Raw genomic sequence first — 14,657 nt, 5'->3', positions numbered from 1 at the left:
ACTCTCAATACGCAGGGTGATGTCACTTTAGTGTGTATTCTTTTGTACAAAAGATTTGCATCTCTTTGCAGTGTAAAATGCCTGATGTTGGTCATATCTAAATGCAGATTAGTCACATAAATAGCTTTGCACTCAATATGGAAAAGAAGACTCCACTTCGCAGGATAAGGTTATTTCAGTGAGCTGGCAGAGAGGAGGAGGTACATCTAAGGAGGTATTCTTAGTACAACAGGTGGATGCACAGTATTTCCCTTCCTGCAAAAGGACTTGATTTTTCTACTGCTCAGAGGTGATGTAAACCACAACATTTATAGGCATACTGTAATAGAAAGCTTAGACACACAAAAGTGACACGTATTAAAAACAGTCCCTTCACTCTCATGATTATTTTAAGGCATAAATTAGGCTATTTTCGAGCAGATATGAAGTGTGAGTGTACATACTAAAGGGGAGGGGCAGACAAACAGGGGTGACACAGATGGGCTAGATTGTGAGGAAGGAGCATGCAGTAGTGGGTTAGGATGAGCACTGGAATGCTTTGAGAAAAAAATGGGTCTTGAGAGCCCATTTGAAGATTAAGAGCCAAGAAGCAAAGTTATCGAGGAATTTTGAGCCAAGTCCAGGGGTATGAAAAAGGACAGTTACTTGAAGACGTTGTAAGAGGCGAATATCATGAGCGTCTAATGGAAATAATGAAATGGAGGGTTCAGAATGTAAGACCTGGTAGGAGTGGTCAGGGGATAAAGTGACCCCAACAGCACCACCATGGCAACCTCCAGGCCAGGGTGTGTGAGAGAATGTGAGGCCTCCAAAGGAGATAACTGCAAAAGAAATGGTGTCAGATGGGTAAATCCAGGATTTGGTGATGGATAGAAGATTCAAGGAGTTGGAGATGAAGCTGTCATGAACGGAGACATAACTGGCTTTCCAGAGGGCACAGGAGAGAGGGACAGAGTTAAGAGGAGAGAGAAGAATGAGATTATTAGGGTTGCTGTAGTGTGGACTTGCAATTGATTTAGAGCAGGGGGATGAGGAGAGTGTGGGTATGTGGCTGTCTTCCGAATGAGTAAGGGTGACAGCAGGTGGTGGGCAAGGTGGAAGTTTAGTGCATCCAGCTTTGTACTTGAAATATATAATGTAGAATGAGCATGCATGTGCTATGCCACATGGATCATATTTCACAATGTGATATATTATTATTTTGTGTCATTCACTCAAACCAAGCATATAATAAAAAATAAACATGGAGGTAGAAAATCACCATTTCTACATACATAACAATATCTGGAATATTAATGGCCCATACTGTACATACAAACTGGGAGATCAACCCAACATCACTGGTTCATTCAGGAGTGACAGCAATGATCTCTGATTGTGATTACACATGTGCGGTAAGGCTTATTTCCAATACAGCTGCTACATGCACCAATTGCTTTATGATGTTAAAGTGGCTGCACTTACCCTGCGTGCTGTATTTCGTTTACGATAAGCACATCATTTACTTTATGGGTTTATGGTACAATTATTCTATTTGCCTACATATTATAGAAGTTTTAATAGAAAGATATAAAAGTATCATTGTTAGTTAGTATCTCACAATTAACTAATTTCATCATAACATAACATTATTAACTGAAGTTCCCAAATCATGGCATCTTTATAACTAATTAGTTTATCATTAATGCAGTGTTTATATAGTTGATGGTCAATGTGCTTAATTTTAAAAATATCTATAGATGGTGGTGGTGAGAGTTGGTGAAACCATGTTCAGGGACATGTAACTATAATGCTAGGCCAGTCATCGGCAAACTGAGTGAGAAACAATTGAGTGAAGTCAAACTGTGTACAAACTGTATAACTCATTTGTCAACATTCAAACAATATCCACCTTCACGGTATGCAGTCGGGAAGCCGCCGACGGTCTAAATAATGGCCATCAGCATCCCGACTGTCTAATCCCGGCAAGGGTCTAACAACAGGCGTCGAAATCTCGACGCCTGTCATTTTACCTATGCCGGGACCCCGACGCCTGGCATCCCGATCGACGGTAAGCCGGGTGCCGACAGCCTCTTTAGGTTAGGGGCTCCCGGGGGGGACTTAGGGTTAGGCACCCCCCTGGGAGGGTTAGGGATAGGCTAGGGGAAGGGTGGGTTAGGGTTAGGCACCCCTAGGGGGGAGGTTAGGGTTAGGCACCCCCCGGGAAACTTAGGGTTAGGCTGCGGGAAAGAGGGGGTTAGGTTTAGGCACTTACAGGGGGAGTTAGGGCTAGGCACTTAGGGGTTAGGCACCCCTAAGGGAGGGTTAGGGTTAGGGGGGTTAGGTTAGTGAATAGGAAAATACTTATCTGTCGGGATTAGAACCGCCGATCTTCCAGCGTCGGCATTAGAACCGCCAGGCATGTGTCCGGCGGTAAATCATACCAATCCCACTTTCACAGCAGTTAGGCAATTGTGATGTGTCCTTGGTTATTTTCCTTAGGTTAAGTATAAAGGGGCCTCAGTGATGTGAGTATTCTAGAAACTTGGCCTCATTCCCATGCATACTGGTTCTGCTCACAAGTATTTTTTAATACCTGTCTAATTAATTATTTTTTGCTTGCAGATATTGATGAATGTGTCTCCTATTATGGCCAGCGGTGCAGAAATGGACGTTGCTTCAATGAAATTGGCTCATTCATCTGTTTATGTGATGAAGGTTATGAGCTGACTGTTGATGGAAAGAATTGTATTGGTAAGTCTGATTCATTATTAAAACTTAGGTCTTTGACCTTGCTAGGAAAGTTTAACTTGTGAGCATTGTAAACTCTGTTACTGTCTTTAAAGAGATGTACTTAATATAGCCAGTTATGCATTATATCTAATTGTATGCTATATTAAAAAAGTAACAACATATCTGGAATAAAAACAATTATAATGATATAATTTAGTTAGTAAAAGTCAGGGGGTCTGATTAAGAGATGGACAGAATGCTGATGTTTACGCAGTTGAGCTTATCAGTACATGCATGTGAGTCGCACTGATCATGCATCGTTTCACTAACATTGTCGCTCGCAGTGAGGATTTCTTCGCAAAATGATTGACAATCAGGGACCTTTCGTAGATGGCAACTGGTGGGTGGCGACTTAAATTAAATTATTGCAGTGCCGGTCGTAGCGGGTCTCTTTCCAAAGGGGGCGAGCTGTCGATGTTGATTGACAGCTCGCCCCGTTTGGAAGGCGGGCCGAGGGAGTGGCAGCCCAAATGGAGGCGTTTTTGGGAGGCCCCACTGACATCACAAGTGATGTCAGTGGAGCGCTTCCGGCTCTGACAGAGCCAGAAGCTCTCCGGGGCTTACGACAAGTGAGACCCTACCCTAGGGTCTCGTCGTAAGCCCCGATGGTCGCGATGGTCTCTGAATGAGGTCCATAGTACCTAGGGTTTCACAAAAAGTAGCCCTAAGTTACAACAATCTAATAGCAGTCTTTAGCCTCATGAATTTAATTAACCACAATTTAGAAGTGTAACCTGCGTAGTGAATTTACTAAAGGTCAATTTGTAATTGATTTTAAAATTGATCAACATCGACTTAACAATAGTTATCATCTGTAAGGTTTCAGCTTCAATTGAAACACAACATTGATGCCACTTGGTTTTTGCAGCTCTAAATGCCGTTAGTTTTAATCTATCAGTTAAAAGTAGGGGTGTGCACCGGCCACTTTTCATGTTTTGTGTTTTGGTTTTGGATCTGGATCTTTCTTTGTGTTTTGAATCTGGATTGGTTTTGCCAAAACCACCCTTCCGTGTTTTGGGTTCTGGGTTTTGTGTTTTGGATCTGTATTTTTTTTTAAAAAGAATAAAAACAGCTAAAATCACAGAATGTGTAGGTTTTTCTGCTCCTATGCTATTATTAATCTCAATAACCTTAATTTCCACTCATTTCCAGTCTATTCTGAACACCTCATACCTCACAATAATGTTTTTATGTCCAAAAGGCTATGCTAAGCGACACGAGTGGGCGGCACAAACTCGTGGCCCATCTAGGAGTGGCACTGCAGTGGCAGACAGGATGGCAGTTTGAAAAACTAGGCCCCAAACAGTACATAATGCAAAGAAAAAAAGAGGTGCAAGATGGAATTGTCCTTGGGCCCTCCCACCCACCCTTATGTTGTATAAACAGGACATGCACAATTTAACAAACCAATCATTTCAGCGCCAGGGTCTGCCACACGACTGTGGCTGAAATGATTGGTTCGTTTGGGCCCCCACAAAACAAGCTGGCAATTAATCTGTCCCTGCACAAACTGGCTCTACGGAGGCAAGATGTCGTCCTCATCCTTCTCATCCACCGATTCCTCACCCTCTTCAGTGCTGTGTACAGCCTCATCCTCAGAGACTATTAACTCGTCCCCGCTGGAACCCACCACCACAGGTCCCTCTGTACGTTATGGAGGCTGGTCTCCCTGGAAGAGTTGATAATTCATTTTTATGAACATCATCTTCTCCACATTTTCTGGAAGCAACCTCCTACACCTTTTGCTGACAAGGTTCCCGGCTGCACTAAACACTCTTTCAGAGTACACACTGGAGGGGGGGCAACTCAGATAAAATAGAGCCAGTTTGTACAGGGGCCTCCAAATTGCCTCTTTTTCCTGTCAGTACTACAGACAGACGCACGCTTGTCGCTGCTGCTTTGAGGATGCAGGTGCGGCTACAGCCCACACAATTCACAAAGACAGAAAAAAAAGAAGAATTTTTTTATTGTTTGTGGAGCGCACTTTGAGGGTTACACCACCCTTTAACAGAAAGACGCATGCTTGTCGCTGCTGCTTTGAGGATGCAGGTGCGGCTACTGCGCATACATTTCACACACAAACACAGAGAAAAAGAAAATTATTCTATTTTGGTTGGAGCGCACTTTGGGGGTTACACCACCCTTTAACAGACAGACGCACGCTTGTCGCTGCTGCTTTGAGGATGCAGGTGCGGCTACAGCCCACACATTTCACAAAGAGAGAAAAAAAAAGAAGAATTTTTTATTTTTTGTGGAGCGCACTTTGAGGGTTACACCACCCTTTGACAGACAGACGCACGATTGTCGCTGCTGCTTTGAGGATGCAAGTGCGGCTACAGCCCACACAATTCACAAAGACAGAAAAAAAAATAAGAATTTTTTTTTTGTTTGTGGAGCGCACTTTGAGGGTTACACCACCCTTTAACAGACAGACGCACGCTTGTCGCTGCTGCTTTGAGGATGCAGGTGCGGCTACAGCCCACACAATTCACAAAGACAGAAAAAAAAGAAGAATTTTTTTATTGTTTGTGGAGCGCACTTTGAGGGTTACACCACCCTTTAACAGACAGATGCACGCTTGTCGCTGCTGCTTTGAGGATGCAGGTGGAATCTAGATGGGATTTGGAACCAGGGACACACTACCTCCATCAATTGTCTAAATCCCACTGCACTAATAGCGGATACCAGACACACATCTAACACCAACATAGCAGTCAAGGCCTCAGTTATACGTTTTGCTTCAGGATGACTGCTGTCGTACTTCATCCTCCTCGCTAGGAACTGTTGGAGGGTCAATTGTTTAGTAAAAGTAGTGGTGTTCCTACTTCCTCTCTGGGATGATGAACAACTCCCAGCAGCAGCAACAGCACTAGGAGGAAGTGGTTCTTGAACTTTCCCTATATTATTTTTATCGGAGAAAGTTTGGTCCTCCATTTATGTTATATTGATATATATGTGTGGCTAAGGCGCATACAAACACAGAAAATAATTTTTTATTTTTTTTGGACACTAGTGCACTTTGTGGGTTACACCACCCTTTAAGAAATGAGCCAGCCGGCCCTTTACTTATGGGACACAGGAGTACGCTTGGCGCTGCTCCTTTGTTGATGCACGTGCAGCCACAGTGCACACAATTCACAAACACAGAAAATATTTTTTTATTTTGTTTGGATTGCCCTTTGGGGGTTACAGCACCCTTTAACGGACAAGCCAGCCGGCCCTTTACTTATGACACAGGCGAATGCTTGGTACTACTTTGTTGAAGCACATGCTGCTACTGCGCACACAGGGCCTGATTCAGAGCCGGATGCTCTGACCAGAGCGCTCACTCTGAATCAGGGCCCAACTACATGAAAATGGAGCGGCCTCTTGGATGCTCGCATAGCTGTGGGTGACCACCCACAGCTATAGCGAGCGTCCATGATGGTCGCGATGGTCAAGACCATCGTGACCATCGGGCTTCCGACGGAGACCCTGCGGTAGGGTCTCGCTGCTGCAAGCCCTGGAGTGATTTTGGCTCTATCAGAGCCAAAATCACTCCCACTGACATCACTACTGATGTCAGTGGGGCCGGCTTCAGACGGTAGGCGTTCCCATGGGAACGCCTCCGTCTCGCAGCCATGCCCCCGGCACGCCCACCAAAGGGGGCGTGCTGTCAATCAACATCGACAGCACGCCCTCTTTGGTGCGAGACCCGGAGCGACGGCTACCCTGTCGCTAGCCGGGTCTCGCGCATTCGCATGACGGAGCTCCCTCCGTCATGCGCATGCACAGTAGGGCACCATCGACCCGCTTTCAAGCGTCCTGCGCTCGCGAGCGGGTCTGAATCAGACCCACAATTCACAAACACAAAAAAATATATTTTTGATTTTGTTTGGAGTGCCCTTTGTGGGTTACAGCACCCTTTAACAGACAAGCCAGCCGGCCCTTTACTTATGGGACACAGGTGCACGCTTGGCGCTGCTCCTTTGTTGATGCACGTGCAGCCACAATGCACACAATTCACAAACACAGAAAATATTTTTTTATTTTGTTTGGAGTGCCCTTTGGGGGTTACAGCACCCTTTAATGGACAAGCCAGCTGGCCCTTTACTTATGGGACACAGGCGCACGCTTGGCGCTGCTCCTTTGTTGATGCACTTGCAGCCACAGTGCACACAATTCACAAACACAGAAAATATTTTTTTATTTTGTTTGGAGTGCACTTTGGGGGTTACAGCACCCTTTAACGGTCAAGCCAACCAGACCTTTACTTTTGACACAGGCGCACGCTTGGCACTACTTTGTTGATGCACGTGCTGCTACTGCGCACACAATTCACAAACACAAAAAAATATATATTTTTATTTTTTTTGGAGTACACTTTGGGTGTTACAGCACCCTTTAATTGACAAGCCAGCCGGCCCTTTACTTATGGGACACAGGCGCACGCTTGGCGCTGCTCCTTTGTTTATGCACGTGCTGCCACAGTGCACACAATTCACAAACACAGAAAATATTTTTTTATTTTGTTTGAAGTGCACTTTGGGCGTTACAGCACCCTTTAACGGTCAAGCCAGATGGCCCTTTACTTATGACACAGGCGCACGCTTGGCACTACCTTGTTGATGCACGTGCGGCTACTGCGCACACAATTCACAAACACAGAAAAAATATTTATTTATTTAGCACTTGGGGAGAGCACCCTTGATGGACAGAGCACCCCCTGGACAACACTACAGCACCCCTTTAGGACTGGGACACTGCACAGTACTTTGGAGTGGACACAGCCCCTATGGACAACTGACTGCACAACACAGTCCAGCCAGCCCCAATGGACTTTGGAGGAGTGGATACAGTCCCTATGGACAACAGCAGCACAGCACAACACAGCCAGCCCCTATGGACTTTGGAGGAGTGGACACAGCCCCTATGGACAACAGCAGCACAGTACAACACAGCCAGCCCCTATGGACTTTGGAGGAGTGGACACAGCTCCTATGGACAACAGCAGCACAGCACAACACAGCCAGCCCCTATGGACTTTGGAGGAGTGGACACAGCCCCTATGGACAACAGCAGCACAGCACAACACTACACTACACAGCCCAGCCAGCCCTAACTCCCACCCTCCCTCCTCACTGTCCACAGCCAAGTGAGAAAATGGTGCCGACGCGGGTACCTTATATAGAATTCAAAACCCGCGAGACCCGGAAGGCGGGATGATGACGTTTTGCCTCGATTTCAGATCCGAGTCAGGTGGGAAAAGTCAAGCCTGACTCGGATCGGCCTCGGATCGGGGGGGCTCCAGGGGGTTCGGATTTCAGAAATCCGAACCCGCTCACCCCTAGTTAAAAGCAGATGGCAAATAAGGTGCAAAACCGACTACAAAGCCCTCCAACCAGAGGCACTGTACAGAACAATATGATCTGTGCAGGCTTCATTAGGTTAGAAAGTAAATAGAGGGTTTAAAAAAAATGCGTTGCCCCCCCCAAAAAAAAACTGTAACCAGTCCTGTACCTGTATTTTCCTATAACCAGTATTATAGCAGGATTACACACAGTATGGGGTCTCCCTGTCAAAATGTAAAATCAGCCACAAACTGGTCAAACCAGGGCTGGAATTTTTTGGAAAGTGGGTACCCAAAAAATAAAATGGGGGTCCCCGCTGTCGAGGAACTACCAGCCCTGGGTCGAAAGCAGGGTTAATTGTGTAAAAAATAGACTCCATTTTATATTTGAGATCCCCACTTTCCTAGGAAATCCAGCCCTTGGCTGACCAGTTTGGGGCTGGTTTTACATTATAGTAGTGGGACCCCACGTTGTTTGTTTCCCTGCTATAGTGTAAGCCTCCCAGCTGGTTCAGCGCAATGTTAGTTGTAGAAAAATAGGGGGGTATTTAACTCTTCCCCCTATTTTTCTATACCTGCCCATGCTAAGAGGTTCGGGGCTGGTTATGTATATAGGGGGGACCCCACACTGTTTTTTTTGTTTTTCTTTAACTTTAACTCTTTGCTTACTTTAAAACCTAATGAAGCCTGCACATATGATTCAGTAGTGATCTGTACAGTGCTCTCCCAAACAGGTAAATTTTTTGTTTGAAGATTTATTAACAGTAACGTTTAAAACCAGTTTCTATTGTCATCTAGGTGAAACTATCAAATGTTTGTCTGATGTTCTAAAGTCGGATTTTTGGTCAGTTTTGTGTAGGTTTTGACTTTAGTAAATTTCCGATTGCAAACTAGATGGCAAAACGCACAAAAATCCAAAATCGGCTTTTAGAAAATGTATCCGAGAGTGAATAACGTTTGAAGTCAGTGAGCAGTCAGTGGACAGTGAAAGTATATGATAGGTAATGTTTGCTGGTTGGACAACACATCTACAGTATATCCCTTTTCAGCTTTTTGCAGATTTTATTTCTAACCAAGACAGGTGACAGCACTTATGGAGTAAAGTGCAGGATTAGGGTGCAATCTAAAGCTAGTCCTTTTTTCCGGATTGGAAAATAGGAACCGTATCTATTTTCGGAAACATCCCATATTATTAATATTAACACAGAATTCTTGCTTAGCACTATATATATATATATATATATATATGTGTATATATATATATATATATATATATATATAACATACAGGGGCTTTAGAGTTGGACTTAAGAACAGACATAAAATTTACAATGCAAAAAAAGGTTCATTTATTTGTGTATTAACAGTAACGATACTGGATTAGAACCTCTATATACCCCTGCCTATACCTTCTAATATCCTACCTATAAACCTCTAAGGATGACGCTAATTTGCATATGCAGTCATACAGTAAATAAAGACTTCAGACCTGGAATCTGTGGTTCCAAAGCACAAGTATTATTCAAGTAAAAGTACAGTCAGTTACACGCTATTGATCCAGACACAATTCGGCACAAAGGAATTATACAGACCCAAGTACAGTATACATATGCAGTGCTTCTGGGCCAGATGTTAGGCATCAGCAAGAAACCCCTCGTCTATCTGCATTCAGCATGAAGACTAAAAACCCAGCATTTGAACACACATATTTATACCCCCCAGGAATAGACAAAACAATAGAGACGTTTGCTGCTGATGTCATTGGTTCCCAAGGGGGATACATCTGTTACAGAGCGTTTAACAGGCTGATTCAAATAGACCCAACCTAGCCTCTAACAACTGGGGGTCTCTGGATTACCGCCACATGCAACATCCTAACAGTTGTACATTTTGTTGCTTGAAGTCTCTGCGGTCCATAAGTCGAGAATGCATGATGCGATCTCCATACCGATAATACCGGAATTCTGTTGAAAGAGTACGCATCAGTACAAAACCAAACACGGCTTACTTAGCATGTATAAAACCTTAGTTACCAAATAATCTTTATTTCACAGCATTTATACTAAGAGAACAAGCTTAAATCTTATACCTTAAAGCTTATGGAACTTTGTATGTGAATCTGTAATGTGTGAGTATACGGGGTTTGATATAAAGACGCTACTTAACTGGGGACAGATGCGTGCGCATTCAGCTACTAAACAGCGTTTTCATATTGGATCTTATGCATTCGCTAATATGCGACTAGTTAACAGCGCAATTGTGCGTATTAATGTGTATATGAGAAATGATGAAATATGCAATCGCATGGTGCTAATAGTAATATCGCCATATGTACTTAATTGTGAGTATATCTAAAATGGCGCTTGGGCGGCCAGTCGCAAAATGGCATCTTGCGATCTCATTTCCAAGATGGCGTCGCCGCGATTCAGTTTTAAACTGATATTGTCTCAGTCAATAATCCAGCTTCGACAGTCCACCCTTTGATAGCGAACAACATGCTATCACAATCTGATTTTAAAATATAATTTAGGCTTACATTTATATACTATTTAGTGTTATTATGGAATGGCACAAGGTGGTTCTTAATCCATCAATAATGTGTCTCTGGGTGGGGACATAAAACTACTATTATATGCACACCGCAGATCTTGGAAGATCATGTGAAAGGTGTGGGGATGCACCAGTCTTATAAAGGCAGTCTTGAAGGGGAATTGAGACTTTACATTATCTAAGGTGTTTTAAAAATAACATTTCAATAATACATTCTATGTATTTCTAAATATGGTACATTAAATGATGGTATTTCCTAGTTCAGGGTTGTAATGCAGTTCTATATTTACCTCGGCATTCATATTGTCATTTCTGACCACCATCATACTTTCGTTCTTTCGTTTTACTCTATTTTTACATTTTCCACACTTCAACATAATAGGAACACACCGGACGCATATGCCAATTATTATGATGACAATCAGTATAAGGATCAAGAATTTGCCTATACGGGCGATCACTTCCTGGACCCATTCCCCTAGACCTGAGAACCATTTTACTGGGTTCAGCCATGAAACCCATCCTTCTATCTTTTCCCCTACTTCAGCCACTGAAGCGTTATGGTTCTTACGAAACTCCCATTTTAGCTACAGAATTTCATCCATCTTTCGGTCTATCACCTCCTTGGGGTCGCTAGTATCATTGGTGACGTAGGTGCAACATTTTACTCCAAACTGGGTGGCTAATGTTACGCAATACCCTCCAGTAACAGCAGTTAGATAATTCAACACTAGCCTGTGTTGCACCAGTTCTTCTTGTACGCTTCCAATTCTTTCCCTGTATACCTGAATGTGTCATCGTACATCTCGGTGATATTATCTATCAATTTAGCAAGTTCCTGAATATATCTAAAATTTAATGTACCCCGAGCAATACTGGTGGGATCCAATGCGACTAAAACTTGAAAGACAGTTGGTTCACTGATTAACTGAATGGCTTTATGCACGTCACCAGGTATCATATTTCTTTTGCCTCTGTGTTCATATTGTGTGTGAAGATATGGTGACGGTGTGTGTTTTTATGTATACCAAGCATTTCAACATGTGTGAGGGTCATAACTTCTGGGACTACTCTTCCCAGGTAACACAAACCTTCGGAACTCGGGGAGAGCCACTTATACGCTTTTCTTCCACATATAAAATATACATTATCAGGGAGAACATAAGGGATGATATGCATCATTATCATTAAGCACATTTCTCTTGCAAACGATCCTATTTCTGGGTCTTCTATCTGGTACATGCAAGTCTCTGGCTGTATTATTTTAGCACAATAACCATCTGGCACCTTACCAATAATTTCTTTGGTGGAACTTAATGTATACCGATACCTAAAATGTTTCCCACCAGATTTAATTGAGCGTAACAGATCATGGTTTATGGACTCATTATCAGCTCTTTGTGAGAAGGTCATCATCTGATTATTCCCCGTCACTTCCCAACTCCCGGGTTTATTGGGGTTGGTTATGTTTAAACACAAAAGTGATTTATCTACTTGGAATTGATAGAGTTTGAAATGAGGTGGTTTGGATGAGAGGAACTTTCCATCCAATGTTTTCCCTTTCTGTAATTCTAAAATTTCTGTGATATTCAGCGGAAATGGCACCAACCCTACATTATGCTGTCCCTATGGCACATGTGAACACACCCATCAATCAGTTTAACACTTTTCCTACCATGCTATGATAATCCTCTAAAGGATACCCACCCCAGTACGGGTTATAATTAGGTTGGCACCGTTGGATACAGTTCTCATCAACTAGGGACCCACATAGCTCACAAATACAGGAATCTTCAGATGATAAACCTCCACACCATCCCTGAGTATCCGGAATGACAGCTCTCTTAACAATAAGAGTACTAAGATTGGTCAGACACTCCCCTGATTGGCATTGCACTCCTCCTGACTCCACTCCATCAGCACTGCCAAAAGCTCCCATTTCCTCAATCGGTCTCCCATCACAGAAACTTGATATTCCCGAAACGGCCAGGATGGTGAACACTCTAATAGAGAATATGAAAATGAACACAGCAGGCCCGTCCATTGTCACAACAAGACCTGCAAATTTCCCACAGTTCAGGTATCTCACTACGACCTTTTTAATCCTCCCAGAACAAGCTCGCGAGCGACAGGTCCACGCTATCAGCCTTGTCTCCAACTTGTTTCTCCACCGGTTGATTGACCTTTTTGCAGTGAGTGGAATGGACCCAGGTATCTCTCTCGGCCACCTTCAAAGATGTAGTACTTGTCAGCAGCACCTGGTACGGACCTTCCCACCGATCAGTCAAACAACCTGAACACAAGAAATTTCTGATCATAACATATTCTCCTGGTTCAACATCATGACAGTTAGTTTCAGGCATATCATGGGACAACAATTTCAGTTTCTGCTGCTGTTGTTTTAACTGCTTACTCATTGATATAAGATACTTTACAGTTACCTCGTTGTTACCCTTCAGGTCTTCCTGTGGACTTATAATCAAATGAGGTTGTCTACTGAACAGTATTTCAAATGGGGACAGATTTAGAGGAGGTCTAGGAGTGGTCCTTATGCTATGTAGGACCATAGGTAATGCTTCTGGCCATCCTAGTCCAGTCTCTGTCATGATTTTACTTAACTTATTTTTATTAGTCCCGTTCATCCTCTCTACCTTGGCACTGGCTTGCGGTCGGTAGGGGGTGTGAAGTCAGCTATTAATACCCATCAGCTTACACATATTTTGAAAAACATCAGCTGTGAATGAGTACCCCTGTCACTCTCGATGATTTTAGGGATACCGTACCTGCATACAAATTCCTGAACTTTTTTCTTGGCAGTAAACACTGCAGTATTAGTGGCCGCTGGGTAGGCCTCAACCCAATTAGAAAATACATCTGTGCACACTAATATATACTTAAGGTTCCTGCAGGGTGGTAATTGGATTAAATCAATTTGTATCACCTGGAAAGGTCCATCAGTCAGTGAAATGTGGGACGGTTCAGTAGGGATCGCTTTCCCTATGTTCTTCCTCAAGCAGGTCAGGCAGGACTTTGCTATCTTTTCTGCTTGTGAAGAAAAACCTGGTGCACACCAGTATGCTCTCACCAACTTGCACATACCTTGTTTTCCCAGATGAGTCAGACCATGTGCTGCCTCAGCCAGGCTGGGGTAATATCCCTTGGGGGCTACTGGCTTACCTTGTCCGTCCCTCCAGAGCCCAGAGAATTCTTGCCCATATCCCTTGGCCTTCCAAATTGATTTTTCCTGAATTGAACACAAATTTTGCATCTCAATTAATTTCAGCATATCAATTGTTTGGAAAGACATAATTTTTTCAGTTGGAGAAAACATTTTTAACCCTGCTGCCCATTTTGCAGCTTCATCGGCTCTGTTATTGCCCAGTGACACTGGATCATCCTCATATGTATGGGCTTTGCATTTAATTACTGCCACCGCTTTGGGCAGTTGGATTGCTTCTAAAAGATGTTTTATGTGTCGGGAATGTGCAACTGGTGTGCCTGCTGCTGTCATAAAATTTCTCAGACGCCATAGAGCCCCAAAATCATGCACCACCCCAAACGCATACCTCGAGTCAGTGTAAATGTTAGCAGATTTGCCTGCTGCCAGTTCACACGCTCTAGTTAGTGCTACTAAATCTGCCACCTGGGCTGAGTGAGGAGGACCAAGAGGCTTAGCTTCTATGATGTCTGTGTCATTTACATCAGCATAACCTGTACATAATTCACCTGTCTGTTTGTCTATGACAACTCCCATCCATATAAAAAGTCACATCCACATTCTCTAAAGGTGTGTCATGTATGTCAGGTCTAGCAGTAAATGTCTGATTCAGATATGTCATACAATCGTGCATATCGTTATGTCTGCTGAACTCACCTCCCGCCAGCAACTCATCTCCTTCCACCCTTTGTACATCATGTTGTACATATGGTAAATACGTTGCTGGATTCAGCGTGCTGCAACGTTTAACAGTGATGTTTGCGGGTGCGATTAGAGCTAGTTCCCATTT

The 14,657-nt window shown here is 43.5% G+C and overlaps 1 protein-coding gene across 1 annotated transcript in view; it reads left to right on the top strand.

The window, feature by feature from the left end:
* Nucleotides 1-14,657, top strand: part of FBN2 (fibrillin 2) — a 294,460-nt gene that overhangs the window by 237,616 nt on the left and 42,187 nt on the right. The window contains exon 47 of the mRNA XM_088475116.1: nt 2,605-2,733. Within this exon, the coding sequence (XP_088331242.1) occupies nt 2,605-2,733 (129 nt within the window). The remainder of the gene's footprint in view (nt 1-2,604; nt 2,734-14,657) is intronic.

This window comes from Taudactylus pleione, unplaced genomic scaffold (genome assembly GCF_031769625.1).
Source record: "Taudactylus pleione unplaced genomic scaffold, aTauple2 ptg000162l, whole genome shotgun sequence".
Lineage (NCBI taxonomy): Eukaryota > Metazoa > Chordata > Amphibia > Anura > Myobatrachidae > Taudactylus > Taudactylus pleione.
Note: the sequence above shows the minus strand (reverse complement) of the source record. Positions and strands in the feature narration are given on the sequence as shown.